We start from the raw sequence: 22,864 nt of genomic DNA on the forward strand, positions 1-22,864 counted from the left end.
GAGGTGAGTAATAGATGTAAATGTTGTTCTGAGGGTTTGAAACCCCGGACTATCACATCGTAACGCTATATTGAGGCATGACACGCACTCCATGGCGAGTGTGGGGTCGGATACTATTGTGGATTGTGACTTGGTCCATCCCGTGTGATGTTTATACTATACTGGTGATTGATACACATACTTCATTGATATTACTGGGCTTGATGCCATGTTTGGGGCCTTGTGCCGATTTGTAAAATCCTTCGAGGATTGATATTACTGCTTAGCATGATTTGCATATCATTTAATTTCAGTCCAAGGTTTTAAATGTTGTTTTGCAAACTCAGCCATAATTCTAAGTGTTGAAAACTTAAATGATATTTTTAAATGTATTCCGGGCTGGGAACTTCTGTTTTGTAAATGCCCAAGGGGCTTATTATATTATTTTCTGGACTGATTATAAAGTGACTTGAAACAGTGGTAACAATGACACTGTGTGATATACTTGAAATAGTGGTAACAATGACACTGGATGATATACTTGAACAGTGGTAACAATGGCACTGTATGATATAAATTGGTCAGGTAACAATGGCTGACCGGTCAGGTAACAATGACTGACCAAGATATTGCGCTTGGGCTGTAGGAGCCCCTCCGGAGTCTGTACACACCCCCAGTGAGCGCCGTCGACGATAAATAAATATGGATGGCTCGGGCTGCACGCCGCAGTGGGTACTGGAATGTACCATCATATGCATTGCATTGCATTCATGTATTTGTATTTATACTGGTGTTTAGCTGCTCAGTTCCATATGTTGCTGTATATTCGGATTGTAGCTTACTTTGTGTATTTACTGGATTTTCTTATCTTCGGACTGTAGTTACTTTTATTACTCACTGGGTCGGAGTACTCACTTTACTCCCTGCACCTTGTGTGCAGATCCAGGGCAGTCTCAGGCTCAGTAGATCCAGTTGATCAGCAGATCCAGCCTCTGGGAGTATCGAGGTAGCTGCACGGCGTTCGCAGCCATTGATCTTCTCCCTCCTATCCTATCTCTTTATTTCCGCATTATCGGACTTTGGATATACCGTGTATTAGGATGATATTCTGTATTCTAGAGGCTCAGATTCGTGACACCGGGTCCTAGTGAGATTATATTGTGTATTTTGTTAAAATCTTCAGTACTTTAATCTTGCTTAATTGATATTTCTTTCCGCTATTTTTGATAAATTGGGTTAAGTGTTGAATAATGGTCGAGCTTGCCTAGTAGTGTGTTGGGCGCCATCACAACCGGGATTTGGGTCGCGACAATTTAATTTATGATTGGATGCAAATCCTTTTGAATTTAAGATTTAATAAAACCTTAAATTGCCCACAACGCCTTTTTCAGTTTTTTTTTATAGTCAAATTCTGAATTTTATCGCCTAAAATGTTTCTACATCGCTTTTTTTAATTATCAAATATATTAAAATTCAATATCTTTATATTTATATAGCCTTTTTCAGTTGTCATTCGAATCGCATCCCATCAACCACAAACCCCTTGTCACTCCCCCCTCCCCCCCCCCCCCCAAAAAAAAAAAAAAGATTTTGTTATAAGAGAGATCTGTCAAAAAAGAATTTTGTGGATTTTCAAAGGTGCGGGGAGGGACACTTCATATAGAATTAGAATGGACTGTTATGGTTAGAGTTAATTGGATGATAAAAATGTAGATTAATTTGATTACATAAAAGAAATGTCAAAAATTAACAAGATGACACGATATTTACTGTGGATATACTGTTTCTAGTTCTACAATACAACATTATAGGAATTAAACTTCACTTACTATGTATATATAAAAGAATAGAAAACTAAATTTGACTATCATGGTGGAGGCAAGTGGAAAGGATCCACATTAAATGCAAATAGACTACACATACTGACTTTTTCAAACATGTAAAAGAGACTGTTGGATCAAGATTTTTGCAGTGTACCGAATACAAAAATAAAAAATCTCACTTTGTCCATCAATTTAATGAGTCAAGTATGTCTATCTGGGCAGCAAAGAACTTGAAAACTCTGTTACGTTTCCGTCACTGTTTAGTATATTTTTGGTTTAAGCATTTGGTATACTAAGTTTGCTGACCAATTCAGATTCGCATTTGGTATAGTATATAAAGTTTTAAAATTTTATGGTGCATATTAGTCGTTTGTATGTTTAGTCTAGTTCTTTGCTATTATAATAATCTAATTGCTTGCCTTTATATTCTAGTTTGATTGGTAATTTTCTTTTGCTAAGTACCAGAATTTATTTCTATGTTAAAAATAGTCAATTTTTAATTGAGTACTTAAATTATTCATCACTATCTGATTCAATTATCATCAATATATCTTGATAAATGATAGATTTCTCATAGAGCAAGTGCTTTGATAGTATTACGTTGAAAATGTAGTCGCCGGAACATGTGTTTGGTAGTGTATGTCTCATATTCTAGAAAAAAATCGATAAATAACTAAAAAACCGACAAAATTGAATCAATAAAAACCGACTTAATTGGTTTGATTTGATTGCAATACTTGAAGAACCGACTAACTTAATTTGGTTTCTTTTTAGGAAAAAACCGATCCAAATCGAATCATGAACACCACAGCATATGAAAGGTCCACTGAGAAAGTTAAGCGTTTTTTAATTAAAAAAATTTACATTATTAATATGTACAACTTAATTTTTGATTTTTTGTTATATCTTCTCAAAACAAGGGGCAAGTTTTTGTGTTTTGACTTTAATTTGGAAAGTTGGACTTCCAGATTCATCATACAGTCAACTTATAATTAAATGCAACGCGTCAAGAAAGAACAGAACGAGATTGACGTATTTTCAAACATCACATAGAAGCAAGAGACATATTGCCATCCTCAATAATGCATTCCTAATACAAACTTTTAGGGTAGTTTTGTTGGGAAACAAGGTATCCCGAGAATAATTATCCCGAGATTATCATCCAACCCTCCCATTGGGATAAAAATAATATTACAATCCCGGGACCAGTTATACCGCAATTTTATCCTAATCAAAAGTGGGATAAACTCATTTCAATTTTAATCCCGAAACTAATTATCCCTTATCCCTCGTACCAAACGAGCCCGTAGTACTCAAAATATTGACTCTCTTAAACCAAAAACACTCCAGAAACTAACAACAGTATACTGATACCATTAAAGAGATCATCTAAGATCATTCCTTATAGCCATTCTTGTATTAGATCAAGAAAGAAAAAAGAGAAATCCTGCTATAATTATGGGCAGAATTAGTGGCAATTTTCTAATTGCTCTTGCAGTTTTCTTTCTGCTACATGACCATACTTCCCTTGCTACTGTTCCCAATATTAACACTGATGCAGCTGCTCTTGTTGCCCTGAAATCTCACATTTCTTTTGAAACTAACAATATATTAACAAGAAACTGGTCTTCTTCCACCCCAGTTTGCAGCTGGATTGGAATCACTTGCAGCTCCCGCCATCAACGAGTCACAGCTTTAAACATTTCTAACATGCAACTTCATGGTACCATTCCTCCACATCTTGGAAACCTCTCATTTCTTGTTTCCCTCGACATCAGTAACAACACTTTTTATAGAGAATTGCCAGAGGAACTGGCTCATTTGAAGAGGTTGAAACAGATTGATGTTACAAGCAATAACTTCACTGGTGTCATTCCATCATTTTTAAGTTTGGTACCAGACCTTCGCATTATGCGCCTTTCCAGCAACCAATTTTCGGGAGAAATACCATCGTTCCTTTCCAATCTAACAAAGCTGGAAGTGTTGAGCATACAGGGAAATTATCTCAAAGGAGAGATCCCTCGAGAACTTGGTCATCTTCGTTACATGACTATTTTAGACCTGCAATACAACTTGCTTACTGGCTCTATACCACCATCAATCTTTAACATTACGACAATGCAAGTCATTGCTCTTACTAGTAACAATCTTACTGGTAAGCTTCCAATGACTATATGTGACCATCTTCCAAACTTGGAAATGCTTTACCTCTCAACAAACAACCTAGAAGGTGTCGTTCCACCAAATATAGGAAAATGCAGAAAGCTTCAAGTCTTGTCATTGTCTGTCAATGAGTTCATTGGAACTATACCAAGAGAGCTAGCTAACTTAACAGAACTTACAATATTAGAACTTCGAGAACAACACTTGGAAGGTAGCACTCTCTTTGTTTCAATTTATGCATTTTAATTCCTTTTTAGTTTGTTTCGATAAGAATGCTTCTTTCTATATTTAGTAACTCTTTAACTCCAATATTCCATATGGCATATTTAAAACCAAAAGATTCAAAGGTATTGTGGAACAATAAACACATCTTTAGTTTAAGACGACAAGATTCAAACGTTTTTCTTACTTTCGTTAAACGGTGTGCCTAGTCATACTAAGACATAAAATGACATGGAGTATGATATTTCCTAATGAGAAATCTGAAATTTCTTTCTTTTTTCTCTCTATCACACTGGTGTTCATATATTCTCATACTTGACAGGAGAGATACCAGTGGAGCTAGGTAATCTTAGGAAACTCCAGGCGCTGTTATTATACCAAAATATGTTTACTGGTACCGTCCCTTCAAGCATTTTCAACATGTCGGAACTGCAGCACCTAGGACTTGGAGGAAATGAGTTTACCGGTACTTTACCTTCAGATTTAGGCCGTGGAATGCACCGCCTAGAAAAATTTAGTTGTGCACAAAATCAGTTTAGTGGTTTTATCTCTGCTACTATCTCGAATTCTTCAAAACTCACAGGTCTTGAACTCTCATTCAATAGTTTCACAGGTCCAATTCCTACATCACTTGGTAACTTAAAATACCTTGAGTTTCTCAACTTGTGGGGAAATAATTTTTCCAGCGATTCATCAATGAGTTTCCTGACATCTTTGACAGACTGTAGGAATCTAAAAGTACTGTGGTTTGCTGATAATCCGTTGGATGGTGTTTTTCCATCATCCGTTGGAAATTTCTCTAACTCTCTACACAGTTTTGTAGGACAGGATTGTAAACTGAAGGGCGTCATTCCTGAAGAAATTGGTAATCTTACTGGAGTGACAAAGATGAGTCTGTCTAACAATGAGTTGACTGGACATATCCCGAATACTATCCAAGGCATGCTGAATCTTCAAGAACTTTACCTACAAAACAACAAGTTAGAAGGAACCATACCAGATGTTATCTGCAATTTAAAGAAACTTGGTGCATTAAACTTGTCAGGAAATCAGTTTGCTGGTTCTGTGCCACCATGCTTAGGAAAAGTTACCAATTTGAGGTATCTTTATCTAGCTTACAATAGACTGAACTCAAGCTTACCTGAAGCCTTGGGGGACCTTCATGATCTCATCGAATTCAATGTTTCATCCAATTTATTAGGTGGGAAAATTCCTATGGAGATTGAAAATTTAAAGGCTGCAACACTCATCGATCTGTCAAAAAATGATTTTTTTGGGAAGATTCCAAGTACTCTAAGGGGTCTAGATAAATTGAGCAAACTTTCGCTAGCACATAATAGACTAGATGGGTATATTCCAGATTCATTTGGAGAAATGTTGGCTTTGGAATTCTTGGATTTGAGCTATAACAATCTTAGCGGTGAAATTCCAAAGTCACTAGAAGCTCTTGTGTATCTAAAATACCTGAACATCTCATTTAATGAACTTAGTGGAGAGATTCCCACCGGTGGTCCTTTTACAAATGCCACAGGTCAATCTTTCTTGTCCAATAATGCACTCTGTGGTGACTCCAGGTTTCATGTGTCACCATGCATCATAAAATCTACCAAGACAAAAAAGGCAACCTTGGTTTTGTATACCCTTTTGGGAGTGGGCCTGCTGTTTCTTGCATTAGCCTTCACATGTGTATATTTAAGAATGCAAATGATAAAGAAGAATGCAGGCCAAGCAGAAGTGTCCCCGATAATAGGACATGAAAGAATTTCCTATTATGAACTTGAACAAGCAACAGAAGGATTCGATGAAAGCAACTTACTTGGTAATGGGAGTTTCAGCACGGTTTACAAAGGAACACTTAAGGATGGAACCCCTTTAGCAGCAAAGGTATTCAATGTGCAATTGGAGGGTGCATTCAAAAGTTTTGATACCGAATGTGAGATGCTATGCAACCTTCGCCACAGAAATCTGACCAAAATCATCACCAGCTGCTCCAACCTTGATTTCAAGGCCTTAGTGTTGGAATACATGCCCAATGGGGCACTTGATAAATGGTTATACTCTCACAACTTGTTCTTGAACTTATTGCGGAGATTAGATATAATGATAGATGTTGCATCTGCAATGGACTATCTCCACAATGGCTATTCAACACCAGTTGTGCATTGCGACTTGAAGCCAAGCAATGTCTTGCTAGATCAAGAAATGGTTGGCCATGTCACTGATTTCGGCATTGCAAAATTACTAGGTGCAGGGGAGAATTTTGTTCAAACAGGAACAATTGCAACCCTCGGGTATATTGCTCCAGGTAATTGAACTTTTTAAGGCTTTCTCATATCATTAGAATTTCCAAAATAATTATTTCCCCTAGATACAGATCGATACTCTCCTGTTTTAGCCTATTCCTTGCTAACTAGGAAGCTTTCCTGATCATTTTCCACTGTCATTGCAGAGTATGGCCAAGATGGAATAGTATCCACGAGTTGCGATGTTTATAGTTTTGGCATCCTGATGATGGAGACATTTACAAGAATGAGACCAAGTGATGAGATTTTTACTGGAGACTTGACCATACGACGTTGGGTTAGTGATTCTTTTCCAAGTAGAATTCATAAGGTGGTGGATACTAATTTGGTACAACCAAGAAATGACCAAACGGACGCAAAGCTGCAGTGTGTGTTATCTATCATGAAATTAGCTTTGAGCTGCACCTTAGTGACACCTGATGCAAGAATTAGCATGGGAGATGCTCTTTCTGCACTTAGAATGATCAGGCTTGAGTTTGTCAGTAGTCTAAACTAGGTGTAATCAAATCATCGGCTCTCGGTTGCTGGTTGATTACATATGGCAGTTGCGTTAAGTGTTCAATTCTGCACAAGCAAGCTCATTGAATCACGAATTGTACTCGTTTCTTGATATACGTAGTTATGATGATATATGGAAGTCTAAAATGATATTAAACGGGGTGAGAGAAGAGAAGAAATTAATGTGAAGCTGCTGGTGTTTACTTAATTTAGAACTACAAAAATCACATGGCAACAAATATACAAAAAGATCTCAGCTACAAAAGTTAGGATTTTAACATCCCTAATAAGATAAATAAAAAGAAAAATAAGTAGCGACGATGTTTGATTTCAGAAATCATGACATGTTACGATTTCTGCTGCAGCTCCGTGAATGAGATATTATAAAAACCAAGATTCTTTTTTCACTTTCGCCTACAGTTTATTTGAGGATTTAAGACTGTTAAGGCTAAATACACGAATTAATATTTTACTTGATCAAACTGACTCCTAATTGGAGGAAAGAGATATCGAAATTCAAATTACTAGTGCAATTTAACCAGTGTGTATAGTCCAACGGTTAGGATAATTGCCTTCCAAAAATAGACTCAGGTTCGACTCTCGGCAGATGCATTCAAATCCTGTCAGACTCCACTTGTTGGATTACACCGGGTATGTTGTTGTTAAATTACTGGTGCAATTACATATTATGTTATTAAGATTTTGCAGCATTAGTGTTTGCGCGATTTTCTATATCACCCCATTAGCTTTTAGTTTGTTCCCTTCTGTATATGAATGCAAAAAACTGTTGCATCTTTTGGTACAAATAACCCCAGTTTAATGCATTTGGATGCTGTAATGGGATCTTACCTGGAGTTGGAAGGCACCTCTGGTGCAACTGAGATACGTTAAATTGGTGCGGTAATTTAGTTAACTTCCATTTTTACTGCTTGATTTCATGTGATAGCTGCAAGTTTAATCTTAGCATGCACTTTATCATCTGCAAAGATTGGATTTTTTGAATATTAATTTTAGGAAGAGTGACAACAACAACATACCCAGTATTATCCCACACCATGGAGTCTGGGAAAGGTAATGTGTATGCACACCTTATCCCTACCTTGTGAGGATAGAGAGGTTGTTTCCAATAGACCCTCGGCTCAGGAAAGCATAAGCACCAAACAACAACAACATACCCAGTAAATCCCACTAGTGGGGTCTGGGGAGAATAGAATGTACGCAGACCTTACCCCTACCTCGAAAAGGGTAGAGAGGTTGTTTCCCGGAGACTCTCGGCTCGACAAGAGAGACAATAATATCATAAAAGAAACAAAAGAAAAGGCATGTAACAGCAAAATGTGCCAGAAAGAAAATAACAACAACGCATAAGTAAAAGGACAATAACACAAAACTATGCAAAACAATAATGTGAACACAACATAGATCGCTAACAAACCTAAACAAAACTCTATCAGACTACCCGATATAAAGAGGGAAGAACTCTCGACTACCCCTAGCCTACCACCCTAATGCTCGACCTCCACATGTTCCTATCAATAGCCATGACCTTGGAAATCTGAAGTCGCGTCATGTCCTGCTTGATCACCTCGCCCAAATACTTCTTAGGCCGTCATCTGCCTCTTCCTGTACCTGCCAAAGTCAATCGCTCACACCTCCTAACCAGTGCATCTAGGCTTCTCCTCCGCACATGTCCGAACCATCTAAGCCGCGCTTCCCGCATCTTGTCGTCCACGGGAGCCACGCCCACCCTCTCCCGAATATCTTCATTCCTAATCTTATCCAGCCTAGTGCTCCCACACCATCCATCTCAACATCCTCATTTCTGCTACTTTCGTCTTCTGGATATGTGAATTTTTGACTGGCCAACACTCAGCTCCATACAACATGGCTGGTCTAACCACCGCTCTATAGAACTTACCTTTGAGTTTCAGTGGCACATTCTTATCACACAGGACTCCAGACGCTAACCTCCATTTCATCCACCCCGCCCCAATACGGTGCTAACATCTCCGTCGATCTCCCCATCTCCCTGGATAATTTAACCTAAGTACTTAAAACTTTCCTCTTGAGGATGACATGCGAGTCAAGTCTGACTTCCACATCCGCTTCCCCTGTCACGTCATTGAACTTACATTCCACATATTCTGTCTTAGTCCTACTCAACTTGAAACCTTTAGACTCCAGGGTCTTCCTCCATACCTCCAGTGTCCCATTCACGACACCTCGCGTCTCATCAATCAGAACTATATCATCAGCGAACAACATACACCATGACACCTCTCCTTGGATATGGTGTGTCAGTGCGTCCATCGCTAGAGCAAATAAGAATGGGCTGAGCGCAGATCCTTAGTGTAACCCCATAACAACCGGAAAAGGCTCTGAGTCACCTCCCACAGTCCTAACCCGAGTCATAGCTCCATCATACATATCCTTTATCGCCCTAATGTAAGCCACCGGCACACCTTTCACCTCCAGGCACCTCCAAAGGACGTCCCTAGGAACTTTGTCATACGCCTTCTCTAGGTCAATAAACACCATATGCAAATCCCTCTTCTTATCCCTGTATAGTTCCACCAACCTCCTGATAAGGTGGATAGCTTCCGTAGTAAAACGACCCGACATGAACTCGAACTGGTTTTCCGATATAGACACCGCCCTCCTTACCCTCCCTTCTACCACCCTCTCTCACACTTCCATGGTATGACTTAGTAACTTGATACCCATATAACTGTTACAATTCTGAATATCCCCTTTGTTCTAGTACACCGGAACCATTTTACTCCACCGCCACTCATCAGGCATCCTCTTTGTCCTGAAGATAACATTAAACAACCCAGTCAGCTACTCCAAGCCTTCTCTACCCGCATATCTCCAAAACTCTACTGGAATCTCGTTTGGTCCGGTCGTTTTGCCCCGACTCATCTTACCCATCGCACTCACGACCTCCTCAACCTTAATGCGCCTACAATACCTAAAGTCTCGGTGACTCTCGGAGTGTCCCAATTGCCCTAACACGATGTTTCCATCCCCCTCTTCATTCAGAAGTTTATGAAAGTACGACTGCCATCTTTGCCTAATTTGGGCCTCTTCCATCAATACTCGACCGTCCTCGTCTTTGATGCACCTCACTTGATCCAGGTCGCGAGTTTTCTTCTCCCTCGCTTTGGCCAACCGAAATAACTTCTTGTCCCCACCTTTGCCCCCAAGTTCCTCATAAACCCGACCAAAAGCAATAGTCTTAGCCTCTGTGACGACTAATTTTGCCTCCTTCCTAGCCTCCTTATATTTTTCTCTGTTCGCTCTCCTTTGATCCTCGCTGGTGCTCTCTACTAACTTAATGTAAGCCGCTTTCTTGGCTTCCACTTTACCTTGGACCACTTCATTCCACCACTAGTCGCCTCGGTGCCCGCCAGAGTAACCTTTCGAAAATCCTAATACCTCTTTTGCTGCCTCCCTTATACAGTTCGTTGTCCCCGTCCACATAGCGCTAGCGTTCCCACCACTCTTCCAGGCACCCATATTCGTCAGCCGCCCTACCAACTCCTGTGCATTATCCTTAGACAAAGCTCCCCACCTGATCCTCGACTGACCCCGTACAAACCTCTTCTTCCTCTTCATCAAGATACTGGCGTCCATCACTAGGAGCCTATGTTGAGTTGCGAGGTTCTCACTCGGGATCACCTTGCAATCCTCGCACAACCCCCTATCACACCTCCTAAGGAGGCGATAGTCAATCTGAGTCTTAGCCACCATACTCCGGAAAGTAACCAAATGTTCCTCCCTCTTCGGAAACATAGAGTTCACGATCACCAACTCAAAAGCTCTAGCAAAATCCAACAGTGAGGTACCACCCCCGTTACTATCATCAAAGTCGAAGCCACTATGCGCCTCACCATAGCCACCAGCACACGACCCAATATGACCATTGAAATCCCCTCCTATGAATAGCTTCTCCGTAGGCGGAATACCTCGCACCACCGCATCCAGCGCCTCCCAGAAGCACCTCTCAACCTCCTCCTCCAAGCCTGTTTGCGGCGCGTAAGCGCTAATGACATTCAGAGTGCTCCCTCCAACTACTACTTTAATCGCCATCAATCTGTCATTCACCCGTCTGACCTCTACCACCGACTCTCTAAGCTCCCTATCTACCAAAATGCCCACTCCATTCTTGCCATTCACGACTCCGGAGAACCACAATTTATACCCGTCTACATTCCTCGCCTTCGATCATACCCACCTAGTCTCCTGCACACACACTATATTGACCCTCCTCTTCTGGAGAATCTTCACCAGCTCGATAGACTTACCCGTCAACGTCCCTATATTCCACGATCCAATTCTCAACCTACAGGCTACCTTGTTCCCTTTACCCCCTTTGGGCCCCGTCCCACCCCCTGACCCTTGCCCTACCCCCCTCCCCACCATCCGACCTCCCCGAGCTCCCCGAGGACAGGAAGGGACAATACCAAAACGCCATACAAAAGCAGAATAAAAACAACAAGATAGTAAAGGGTCGTTTGGTATAAGGTATAAGAAGGTATAAGGGTGGTATAAAAATTTAATACCACCTTAATACTCTGTTTGGTTAGCAAACTAGGTATAAGTTATCACGGTGTTAATTTTAACACCGGGATAACTTATACCTTATAGAAGGTGGGGTAATTAGCACCGGTATGACTTATACCTTCTTCTTAGAAATTATGCAATTGTCATTCTTAATACAACATACCAAACAATGAATAAACAATAATACCAGCATAACTAATCTCAGCATAACTTATCCCAATATAACTTATACCGGTATAAATCGTATTCCAACCAAACGACCCCTAAGGTGTTTAGGAGGAGTGAATTTTGGGCATATAACTGGAAATATAATATAAGAGACTTGGTGGAGATTGTGTCACTGACAAATGAGATCTGAGAATTGAAGATGCTTAAGGAGCCATTTATGAAATAGAGAACGTCGTAAGATGATCAGATAGTTCCATTTGTAATATTCAAAATTTTGCTTTGTGTAGAATAACCAAAATATACACTATAGTAAAAGATTATACAGATATGGATGAAATGATACCATTTGACAACCTCAACTTTTTGAAGCTGTTTATTTAATGATTTTTAACTCCACTCTCTGGTAGAGTGATTTAGTAAACTTAGTCCACGAGACATGACTTGCAAGATTTGAACTAAGAACATTTGCCAGTACTTTATGTGAGTAGCTTGGATTTGCATTTAATGAATGTGTTTCTTGTGTAGATGGTTTGACTGGAACTCTTGCTCTGTCAAAGATGTTGCTATTTGGTGTACATTTTTGCATCTTAGAATATTCATTTAGTATAAAGTTTTGTTGCTTCTTTAGTACTGTCCAGATCTTACAAATGTTGTAGGACTGTACAACTGCAATATGGCTACCTCTTGAAAGCAGTGAGGTTTAAGCTTTACACCATTCTAATATCTAACTAGTGGCTTTAGTTCGATTAGTTTAGTTAAAAATTGAAGAACATAAAGAAAGAACTTCAACAATTATACACCGCAAACTGAGATTAGCTTGAAGGTAGCAATGTGAATTAGGGTTATTAGTTGTTCTGTTAGACGTTCAACTCGAACCAAGAGAATAACCACACATTTGTGTACGATAGATACTTTAGCTACACTCGCAGAATTAGGCCGACAGTGGTGAGGTAAAGGATGCCATGAAAAATATGAAGATTAGAAAAGCTTGTGGTCCAGTTAATATCCTATAGAAGTTTGAAAGTGCCTTGAAGAGTTGGAGGAGAATTGCTCACCAAGCTATTCAAAGCTATACTAGAAAGTGGCAGGATGCCTGCCTGATGAATGAAGGAAGAACACCAATTAATAATAACAAAGAAGATGGTCAAAGTTGTGTGAACTATCATGGATTTAAACTTGGACTCATACGATGAAGCTCTGGGAAAGAGATAAAGCACAGATTTAGGAACACGACAAGAATGATAAAGAACCAGTTTGGATTTATGACCGATAGGTCTACAACGTAGGCTATATTCTTGCTAAGAAGGTTGGTGAAAATTTATCACAAAAGGAAAAAAAATATACACATGGTGTTCATTGGCCTAGAGAAAGCACATGATAGAATACCACAGAAGGTCCTTTGGTGGGTGATGGAGAAGAAAGAAATTCATATTAAATATACAGAAGCCATAAAGGACATGTATGAAAGAGCCGTCACTAGTGTGAAAATGGTAACTGGAAAATACAGAGGAGTTTTCTATAGCAAGGGATCTACACCAGGGATCGGCATTATGCCCCTACTTGTTATTTGTTAATTACCCTAGTTATGGATGAGCTAACCACAATACAAGATGAGATCTCATGGTGTTTGCTATTTGCTGATGATGTTGTGTTAATTGGCGAAGCTAGAGAGGGTGCCAACCAGAAGCTTGATCGACTATGGAGAAGCACCTAGAGAATAAGTGTTTTAGGATAAGTAGAAGTAAGACTAAATTCACGCACAACAAGTTTAGTCAGCATGAGAAGAGCGAAGTTAAGATGACGGGATTGCAGTGTCAAATTGCAAACAATTTGGATATCTAGGCTCATCGTTTCAAGAGAATGAAATAATAGATGAAGATGTTATTTACTTGACTTGGGTAAGTTTTAATTTGAGGATAAGTAAAGTCACAATCACTAAGTTGATGAATTTCTTGTAAATTCATTTTATTGCTACAATAAGATTGAGAAAACAATGAGAGGTAGCTATAGATTTCTGTTACAAATACTAAACTCATAGATGTATTCATGTAAGGAAGTCTGAAAGATATCTATACAGATGTTCAATGAGAAAACTCTATATCTATACAGATGTTCTATCACTCTTCTTATAATTTCCAGGATCCAACCTTAAAAAAGGCAGTGTATACATGGATTTGTTTTGCTCATCATATCTAGAAGGATGAATAGATGCACGTAAGATGTTTGATAGAATGTCAGAAACAAGCAATGAATATGTCATCGGTTTTCTTTCTACAACATAAAGGAGGGCGAACAATTTTTTTGGCAACACTATTATGATATAGACATTTATTCAAAGCAGGTTATGAAGCATCTAGATAAATTCATAGTCCCTTTACCTAAAGCAGAAGGTTTAAGCTTCCACTCATCAATGATCAAACCAAGGATCAGTCACTCGCTATGGGTCTAGCACAGGCAGACCGTAAAAGGTAGTGAGGTACGTAAAAGGGACCATTATATTGCAGCTTCCATATTTGATGATAGAAGAAATCAACATCCATGTATGCTCTATAGAGTTCATATATTTGAGACATTTGTGCTTGCATGGACCATATATATGAATGTTGGTATAAGACATTCTTGGATAATGGTGAATTTTTGTTCATTGCTAGATTTTCAAAGCAATGCAGAATATAGGAATGGACGCCTAGCTCATCCAAAAGCTCAAGTAGCGCTTGCCCTCGAGCCATTTGCTTATTTTCAGCCCTATGCTGTCCCTGGCAGGGGCGGCAGCACGTTGCCCGAAGCGGTTAAACATTGATAATTAAGAAACGAAATAAAAGTATATAACTATAGGGGTCGTTTGGTATCGGGCTTCTTTCGCCTTCTTTAACCGAGTGTCTAACGGGATCAGTCTTTTTACCCTTTCAGAGTAGGGGTAAGGCTCATTACCTTGTTTGGTATATTTTTTCAATCTATTAGTTATACATCATATTTGATATTATCCTATGTATAAGTAATGCATAGAAAACCATGACATTAATAATACCAAGACTATTAATGCACGAATTAGTATGGTTAAAGACAAAATTATCCTTAAAGTCCCTTAAAGTTAGAGAATATAGAGGGCATTTTTGTAAATTTTTCTTAAAAATTATGTAGTACATTATAATTTTTAATACACCACGCCAAATAGTAGATAAAAAATAATATTGGCATAATTAATGCTTGCATTACTAATCCCTACATTACTAATACACCTTATTTCGCACTATTCTTATATACCCTACAAAGCACGACAAGTCCTGCAATCCCGACTATCACTTGTAGTCTCTGAGGTCGCATGTTCCATTCCCTCAATGGGCCAATCACTACAAGAAAAATGGCCTATGGCAACACCGATAAAACCGTTGCAATAGTCCTATTACGACGGTTTGGGCTCCGTGCAAGATAAGGCATTGCAATTGGTCTATTGCAACGGTTTTTTGCAACAGTTTCGGAGCCGTGGTCATAGCCGCATCTACCGCAATGGTCTTACTGTAGCCTAATACAACGATTATTAAAAGTTGCCGCAACGATTATTAACCGTTGCAATACGACTATTGTAACGGTGCAAACCCAATGGAATAGACCTACTGGAATAGTTTGTTGATATAGTTTAGCTTATTTATTGCAACTGTTATTATGATATATTGCAATGGTCATTACAAGCTACTGTAACAGTTATTTCAGCTATTGCAACGATTTTTCGAGCTATTACAACATTTATTACAAACTGTTGTAGTAATTTTTACGAGCTATTGTAATGGAGTAAACTATAATACCCTGGAATTTATACAAACCATGAAAAGAAGCTATATTCATCAACAAAATTATCATCCAAAATATCCAACTAGCATTATCCAAATATAAGAGAATATTGACTAACAATTCAAGAGTTAGATTGCATATAAGTTTGCAAAATATTCAAAAATAAGAACAGTCCCAAAACATCTGAAGGTGTAGATCAACCAATACTCTTTAAGTAAGGTCTTCACTGCTTTCATCTCCCATTTGTTAATTTTCTTCACCTACAAATTCAAAAGAAATAACAATATTTGGAGCTTGCTAAATCTACGGGAGCTTGGTTGATATTGGAACAAGTAGGGCTTCACATGTATTGAAGGCAGGTTCAACAAAGGAGAAGGACAATCCTAATCCTAGTTTAACTGGGACTGTAGGTGCTGGCAGATTGTTCCAGCTGGTGCCATTGGTCGTGGTGCAGTTTTGAGTCGAGCTACTACAGGTAATAATCAACAAGGGGTTGCACTGATGAATCAAGGAGTTAGAAGTGGTATTGATGCTCTAGAAACTGTGCAGGTAAAGATGGATCAACAGAAAACTGTTTGGAAGTCTAAACTTCATGATGATATCCCTGTTGCTACTACTTTAATGAGGATTTACCAGGTTGTGGGTTCTACTTTACAAAATAAAACTACTATGGATAGGATTGGTGCCCAAGGGGAGGGTGCTACTATGTATGTGACTGATGGAGAGGAGAATGTGCATAAGGCCTATACTACAACTGTTGAACAAAAGGAGCATGACTTGGCTACTGTGGAATTAAATTATCAGGCTACTATTTTGTTAGCAACTGGTAAATCTGGTGAGCAGGTGCCTGTCAATATTGTTGCTCGGAGGTGAAATCAAATACACTTAACAATGCACATGTTGAAGCTGGGCAATTCTGCAACTTTAAGGAAATAGGCTAAGGTGCAGGCTAGAATTGCGAGGCAACAGGAAGGAAATAAAGCTGGACAGGAATGTGATCAAGTGGCTGCATATTCCTTAAACAATAACAATTTGAGGTTGGTCATATGTCAATCGATCACCTAGCAAAAGAAAGTCTTCAGGTGTTAAACAATAACAATTTGGGGATCGAGCAGCTGCTGCTAAGGACATACTTAGCAACTGTTGACATGTGATTTTTGTCCCTCCCCAAATTTTTCACATTTTAGCACGTAAATATTTAATTTAGCCTTAATGTAGCTATTTCAGCTTATTTTGACTCTTTTACTTTATTTTCGTCACAAAAATAAAAATTACAAAAAAAAAGATATATAAATTTTAGTTTATTTATTTCTCATAAACTTTAAAAAAATACAAAATAATACTTTATTTTTATTTTTATATAATTTTAAAAATATATATATAGTTTTATTTTAATTGTCAGTCTGTTTTAATAGTTATTCTGCTTACGTAAGATTAATTAAATAAGGTCGTGTTTTTATTCTCGGTTGCGAGGAAAGAATAATATTTGGGTTCAAATTAACGACTCATTTTTTTAGGCCTAATTTTCGGACCTAGCCCAAAACATTTTCAGCCAAGACACACATGACAACACATGCTAACACATACTAACACATGCTAGCACATGAACACACACACTCTCTACACTTTACCACTCACGGACAGAACATCATACACGTGATACCCTCACAACACAAAACTCACACATTGATACATATGCTGGAGAGTTTGGACAGGGAGATAGACATTCTGGATTTTAAACTACACAATAACACCTTAGGACCTTAGGCTACTGTTCATGGTCTTCTTCACTTTGAAGAAGACAAAAACGACCAAAAACCCTCACTGCCATCTTGGTCTCCCTCACGCCCAAGCGACAACCAGTCGACCACCCCAACTCCACGCATAGCTTGTCGACCTGAAACCAGCTTCCAAACGATCCCCGTCGCCAACCCTCGTTACAGTAACGAACCAGAAATTCCTGCTCCTTCACATCTCAAAACCATCATTGACCCATCACCGGAAAAACCAAACAGACCCCTCATCTCTGTCAACCAACGACCAGCAGTCCTGCTGCTCGTCGTCAACCAGTCGACGTCCAGCAACCACCTTCTTCACAACAACGAACCAGCTCCCCCGTCACACCCTGTTCAAACGACACCGGTCCGCCTCCGTTATCATCCATACTTGTTCGTCGACCAGCACTCCCTGAACGAACCACCATCACTGCCTCGCGTCCTGATGAACAACCCATTAACGACCATCGTCTTCTTGACGCACCTCACTGAATGCACACGCACAAACGCACAACCCCACAAAGATATTTGGTTTTCAATGGAGTTCGATGGAGGTCGAGTCGCATGAGATCCGTCCGAAGTTTCCGTCGAGGTCCGTTCGCAGTTCGTCGAGTTTTCGGCGAGACGTTCCAATAGAGACCTTGTCCGTGGTTTTGACGTTTCATTCCCGAGTTTGCTATTGAGGTCCAGTTCTCTATCTTTTTACCTTGATATTTATCATCTATTGGAATGAAAATGGCATGGAATTCCTATGAACTGTTTGTGTGTTATTTTTTGTTGAATTGCTTTTGACTATACCATGGATATTATTACCTATTAGAATTGTTGTTCCATATTTGTTTGATCTTGGATAACTTCATTGTTATTTTGTTTACTTTGTTTTTCGTTCGAATTTTGTCTTATAAGATATGTTCCACAAAAAATGGGTACATGAAAGAAATAAGTTGTTGGATTTAGATTATAGCTTAACTCTTAGTCTTCATGATTTAATTATTAGTTTAATTCTATAATGGGTGCTTTACAATAGTCACAAAGTTTGAGAAGAATAACGAACACCTAGTATACTTTTAGGCGCTTTTAATTTATTATCGTGATTACGGGTACGGTTCCCGTGACGCAGTTGTGATGCTTAATTTCTAAATTCGAGGGTGCATTTCATGTGATCCGACTTCAATTTTGAACAGGGTTAAATAAAGCGTGTCGTGAACCACAGGTGCTATGGTTTGAGATGTTTTAAATAACCTTAAATTTTTCCCGAAATATTAAAAGCTATTAAAATAATAACACCCTTTTTGCTTTAACTTTTGCTTTAACTTTTGCTTTCCCTTTAAGCTTTAACTTTTGCTTTTGGCTTTAGCTTTAGTTTAAACATATGTACAGCATGTGCCTATTATTATTTGAAGTATTTTTAAGTTTGTTGTCAGACGAGTCTCGCCAAAAAAAAATGCACAAACTGCGGAGCTCTCATAAATTTATATATTAAAAATACTTAGAATACGGGATGAGCCGTCTAGCAAACTTCATGGCTTTCCCCAAAGATAATAACGCGTTAGACTCTTTAGGCGCGATTTTAATTAAATTACATTCTTAAATTCGGGTGCGCATTTATGTGACCCAAATCCAAATCTCAACGGAGTCGGAATGTATTAACAACCACAGGTGCATTGATTGCGACGTGGTTCGAGATGCATTTTCACGACATTGCAATTCTATTAGAAAATAATAATATAAGCGGTTTAAACTTAATAAAAGCACACAAGTTATAACATGTATTAAAATCAGATATTTAGCCATTATAACAATTTAAGCGACCGTGCTAGAACCACGTGATCTGTGGGTGCCTAACACCTTCCCTCGGGTCAACAGAATTCCTTACTTAGAATTTCTAGTTCGCAGACTTCATTTGGAAAGTCGAAAATTTCCTCGATTTGGGATTCAAGATAAACCGGTGACTTGGGACACCAAAAGCCAAGCCTTTCCCAAGTGGCGACTCTGAAATAAATAAATAATCTCATTTTCGATTAATGTCACTTAAAATGGAAAAACTCCCTCACGCATTTATCCTTCGGGGTAGGTGCGCAAAAAGGAGGTGTGACAGCAACAATCGGCAAATAATAGCTGGAGTGGAGAAGGCAATGACTATAGGTGTTGAGGCAGTAGCTAAACATGCTATTTATATCACTGTTGATCAGCCCACTACGGGTGCACAAACAACTCTTTTTAAGGATGAAAGCGAGAAGGTTATGCATAAGGAAGATACACAAGGAGCTACTGAAAAGCCAACAGCTCCTATAGCTAGTACTGTGCAATAGGCAGGTGTGGAAGAAAGAGCTGGACATGTGCGTTCTTCTAGCAAATCTGGACATGTTGTTGATGCTTCAGGCAAGTCTGTTAAAACTCACTTGGAGAAAGTAGCTGCACAAAATGAAAGTAGGAAGGCTGGATAGTGGTGAGGAAGAATACATCACCAAGCGCGAAGAAAAACCAATAAAATTCGACTGTTTCAGCAGGTCGACAAAATGCTCCAATGATAGTAGTTAATCGAGCTCATACACTGTTATAGCACCCATCACTTTAAATTCAGGATTAATTAAAAAATGCAGATTTTTAGCTGTACAGTCTAAAATTTAGAAGCATCAATTATAGGATTGCGAGGATTCTAACCTTGATTGTTGCTACCAAGAGATGGTCGGTGAATTAGCTGAATAGCTGTTACTTGTGTTGAGGAAGCTTCACCTAATGGACGAGAATACAACGTTGCTATAAATATTAGCATCAATTGGTAATCCAGAACGTTGAAGTTTTGCTATGGTATTTTCTACAATTTCTTGTCTCATCATTGTTTTTTGTTCCTCATATTTTTCCTTCTGTTCCTCAATTTTTTCCTCTAATCTTATCATCCTCTCTTCCATCTTTTGCATGTGATCATTTGTTGCATTTGAAGAGGGTTCAAAATATTCCAGTTTCCCTTTCAAAGAGGTTTTTGTAACCCCTGCACATACAATCTCAAACGACCCGAATGTTCAAGTCCCATGATTGATGCAAATGCATTAGTTGACTCATCACCATTTTCACTTTGTTGCGTTTCAATATTCTCCATTTCAGCCTATGATACAAATAAAAAAAAGAATTCTAATAAAGAAAAAGTCAATATGAACATATTTTTCATCCTAACAAAATAGAAACAGAAAGAATTCGCACAATTTTTCTAGTTGTATCTTCATTCAATTCCTTGTATGTTCGATCGAGTTTTCTTTTTCTTGTAGCCATAAAGATATCCTTAAGTGATAGTTAGGGGTGTTCATGGTTCGGTTTGGATCAGTTTTCTCTAAAAAGAAACCAAACCAAGTAACTCGATTTTTCAAATATTAGAACCAAACCAAACCAATTAAGTCATTTTTTTCTTGATTCGGTTTATGCCGATTTTTCGGTTTTCTCGGTTATTTGTCAGTTTTTTCTTAAATTTAAGACATACACTATCAAACACATATTTCGGCGACCACATTTTCAACGTAACACTATCAAATCAATTGCTCTTTGAGAAATCTATTATTTACCAAGATATATTGATGATAATTGAATCAAATAGTGATGAATAATTTAAGGACTCAATTAAAAATATATTATTTTTAATATGAAATAGATTCTTACACTTAACAAAAGAAAACTACCAATCAAACTAGAATGTAAAGGTAAAGACCTGTACTAAAAATGCAAACGATTAACATTTACTATAAAAGTTTTGAAACTTTGTATAAAAGTATACATATATATAGGTGTAATAATAAATTTAAAATAGCTACTCCTATATTCGGTTTTTTTTTTATTAAAACCAAAACCAAACCAAATTTGATCAGTTTTTAAATTTCAAAACAAAAATTAAACCAAACCAAAAAGTATCGGTTTTTTTGTCGATTTGGTTTGGCTTTCGGTTTGGTTTGAGTTTTCTGATTTTTATAAACACCCCTAGTGATAGTGGATCAGAAGTTTCTTTCTCTTTTTCTTGGACACATTAAAAGTAGTATAAAATACCTTCTTAAAAATGATAACAAGTTCATATTTGGTGATAAATAAGAGCAGATACCAAATCATTGCGGACTATAGCAAAGTTTTTTTTGCCAGTAGTGTGTGGATCTTCTAACTTTTTCTGATTCTCAATATTAGTTGTTGACATTTTCTGCAAGTAAAATAATAAATTTCAATTTGAAACTGTCATAGAAAGAAAAGAATTGTTTTTCCTTCATGAATATTTCTTGACAAAAGTTAACATAAATAAAACTATTTCTCAAAAACATACCTGGTGTTTATCAGAGATTCAATATTTGAGAAGTTCCTTAAATTGATATGCTGGAATATTTTCAGGCTTTTTTCCATTCGAATTTCGTCATTATGATATGCTTCAAAGTGATCTCTTTTCAATTGACTCTTATACCTTCTCCAAGCCTTGAATTGCTTGCAAAGTCCACTTTTTCGCAATATCAGAAATATTATATTTTTCCTACAAATTGTTTTAATGGGGTAGTGCAAAAATATTAAGCACGTTCAACCAAAAATAAAATTGAGAACTGAGAACCTTTGTATGTTCCCACAAATTATCTTTTGTGTTAATTTTCCTCCAATCAAATATATCAAGAGGAGAAAAGGTCAAATTCCTTGTCAATGTACCGAGGAAGCTGCCAAACTCCATGTGTTATCGGAGGGTCCAATTTCTCATTATCAAAGCACCTCAGAAGACCATCTCGACATCTCGAAGCTACAAGGTTATGATCAAGTCTCGTACCTCGAGGCTCGTCGACACTTAGTCTTAGGGTAATGTTTACCACGGTCACTGTAGAAATGGGGATTTCCCAAGGCACGCGGCTAGGACTGACAGAACCTAGCGAGCTACTCTAAGACCCGAGTCAGGATGTCATCTAGTGGTCATATCTCCATGTATTTGTTATTAATGTTTGTTGTACTATGATGAGATTCCCATCCTATATAAAGGGGATCCCTATCACTTTGTAAGGGTTGGTCACTTCAGTTGCTCCAACTGCTTCATAAGAAATATAGAAGAACACTCTCTTTTCTCTCTCATACTCTCTCTTGATATTATTGCTTTCATTTATTGTCTTCATACTTGTTCTTTATTTATTGCTTATTATTGGCCATAAAGAGCCTCCATTGATTTCATTATAACCGTTAGTCACATAGCTGTTGCCTTCGATAATTCATAATCGAGCTTCGGGATCGATATCGAGGCCCAGAGTTGGCAAGCCCGAGGCCTCGAGTAACCAACCCATCAGTTTTATTATAGCTCTATCGTTAACTTTATTTCGTCTCTAAATCTCATATACTTAGCATCAACTGCTTAACAAACTAACATAATAATAGATCACGTATTTTTAGAGCCCCATCTACAAATTTAATTGTTATTACCATTTTTACGGTAAACAGTTTGGCGCACACCGTGGGGATAAATATAATAGTGATTATTTTCTTGCTGGTTTCGTCACACAGCGCAAGTTATCTTTCACACCTGTTCTTGTCCAAGATCTTCGATTTTAGATCAATATGTCTAACTCAGTAAATGGAGGCA

At 38.2% G+C, this 22,864-nt stretch overlaps 3 protein-coding genes across 3 annotated transcripts; 2 read left to right on the forward strand and 1 right to left on the reverse strand.

The window, feature by feature from the left end:
* The first annotated feature begins 2,920 nt into the window (after positions 1–2,920).
* Positions 2,921–6,288, forward strand: LOC104229849 (probable LRR receptor-like serine/threonine-protein kinase At3g47570). The gene is made up of 3 exons (XM_070167221.1): positions 2,921–4,176; positions 4,510–6,224; positions 6,283–6,288. Exons 1-3 carry the CDS (start codon positions 3,261–3,263, stop codon positions 6,286–6,288), a joined length of 2,637 nt encoding a protein of 878 aa, XP_070023322.1. The 5' UTR covers positions 2,921–3,260.
* On the forward strand, positions 6,253–7,231 carry LOC104229845 (receptor kinase-like protein Xa21). The gene is made up of 2 exons (XM_009782563.2): positions 6,253–6,492; positions 6,637–7,231. The coding sequence occupies exons 1-2, from the start codon at positions 6,288–6,290 to the stop codon at positions 6,984–6,986; spliced, it is 555 nt and encodes a 184-aa protein (XP_009780865.2). The 5' UTR covers positions 6,253–6,287; the 3' UTR covers positions 6,987–7,231.
* Positions 7,232–9,334: 2,103 nt separating this feature from the next.
* Positions 9,335–11,080, reverse strand: LOC138886180 (uncharacterized). Its single transcript, XM_070167222.1, has 3 exons — positions 10,427–11,080; positions 10,113–10,378; positions 9,335–9,548 (listed from the first exon to the last, which is right to left on the reverse strand). The coding sequence occupies exons 1-3, from the start codon at positions 11,078–11,080 to the stop codon at positions 9,335–9,337; spliced, it is 1,134 nt and encodes a 377-aa protein (XP_070023323.1).
* Positions 11,081–22,864: the final 11,784 nt, after the last annotated feature.

The sequence above is a fragment of the Nicotiana sylvestris genome, chromosome 2 (genome assembly GCF_000393655.2).
Source record: "Nicotiana sylvestris chromosome 2, ASM39365v2, whole genome shotgun sequence".
Classification (NCBI taxonomy): domain Eukaryota; kingdom Viridiplantae; phylum Streptophyta; class Magnoliopsida; order Solanales; family Solanaceae; genus Nicotiana; species Nicotiana sylvestris.

What these genes read in the sequence shown, in the direction of transcription:
- LOC138886180 (XM_070167222.1), bottom strand. Translation starts at nt 11,080, where the DNA reads ATGGCGATTAAAGTAGTAGTTGGAGGGAGCACTCTGAATGTCATTAGC. An exon ending in TAAGGGAGGCAGCAAAAGAG is followed by an intron (nt 10,379 to 10,426) that starts GTATTAGGATTT and finishes CGAGGCGACTAG; the next exon opens with TGGTGGAATGAAGTGGTCCA. An exon ending in CGCGACCTGGATCAAGTGAG is followed by an intron (nt 9,549 to 10,112) that starts GTGCATCAAAGA and finishes GGAACTATACAG; the next exon opens with GGATAAGAAGAGGGATTTGC.
- LOC104229849 (XM_070167221.1), top strand. Translation starts at nt 3,261, where the DNA reads ATGGGCAGAATTAGTGGCAATTTTCTAATTGCTCTTGCAGTTTTCTTT. An exon ending in TCGAGAACAACACTTGGAAG is followed by an intron (nt 4,177 to 4,509) that starts GTAGCACTCTCT and finishes CATACTTGACAG; the next exon opens with GAGAGATACCAGTGGAGCTA.
- LOC104229845 (XM_009782563.2), top strand. Translation starts at nt 6,288, where the DNA reads ATGATAGATGTTGCATCTGCAATGGACTATCTCCACAATGGCTATTCA. An exon ending in CCTCGGGTATATTGCTCCAG is followed by an intron (nt 6,493 to 6,636) that starts GTAATTGAACTT and finishes CTGTCATTGCAG; the next exon opens with AGTATGGCCAAGATGGAATA.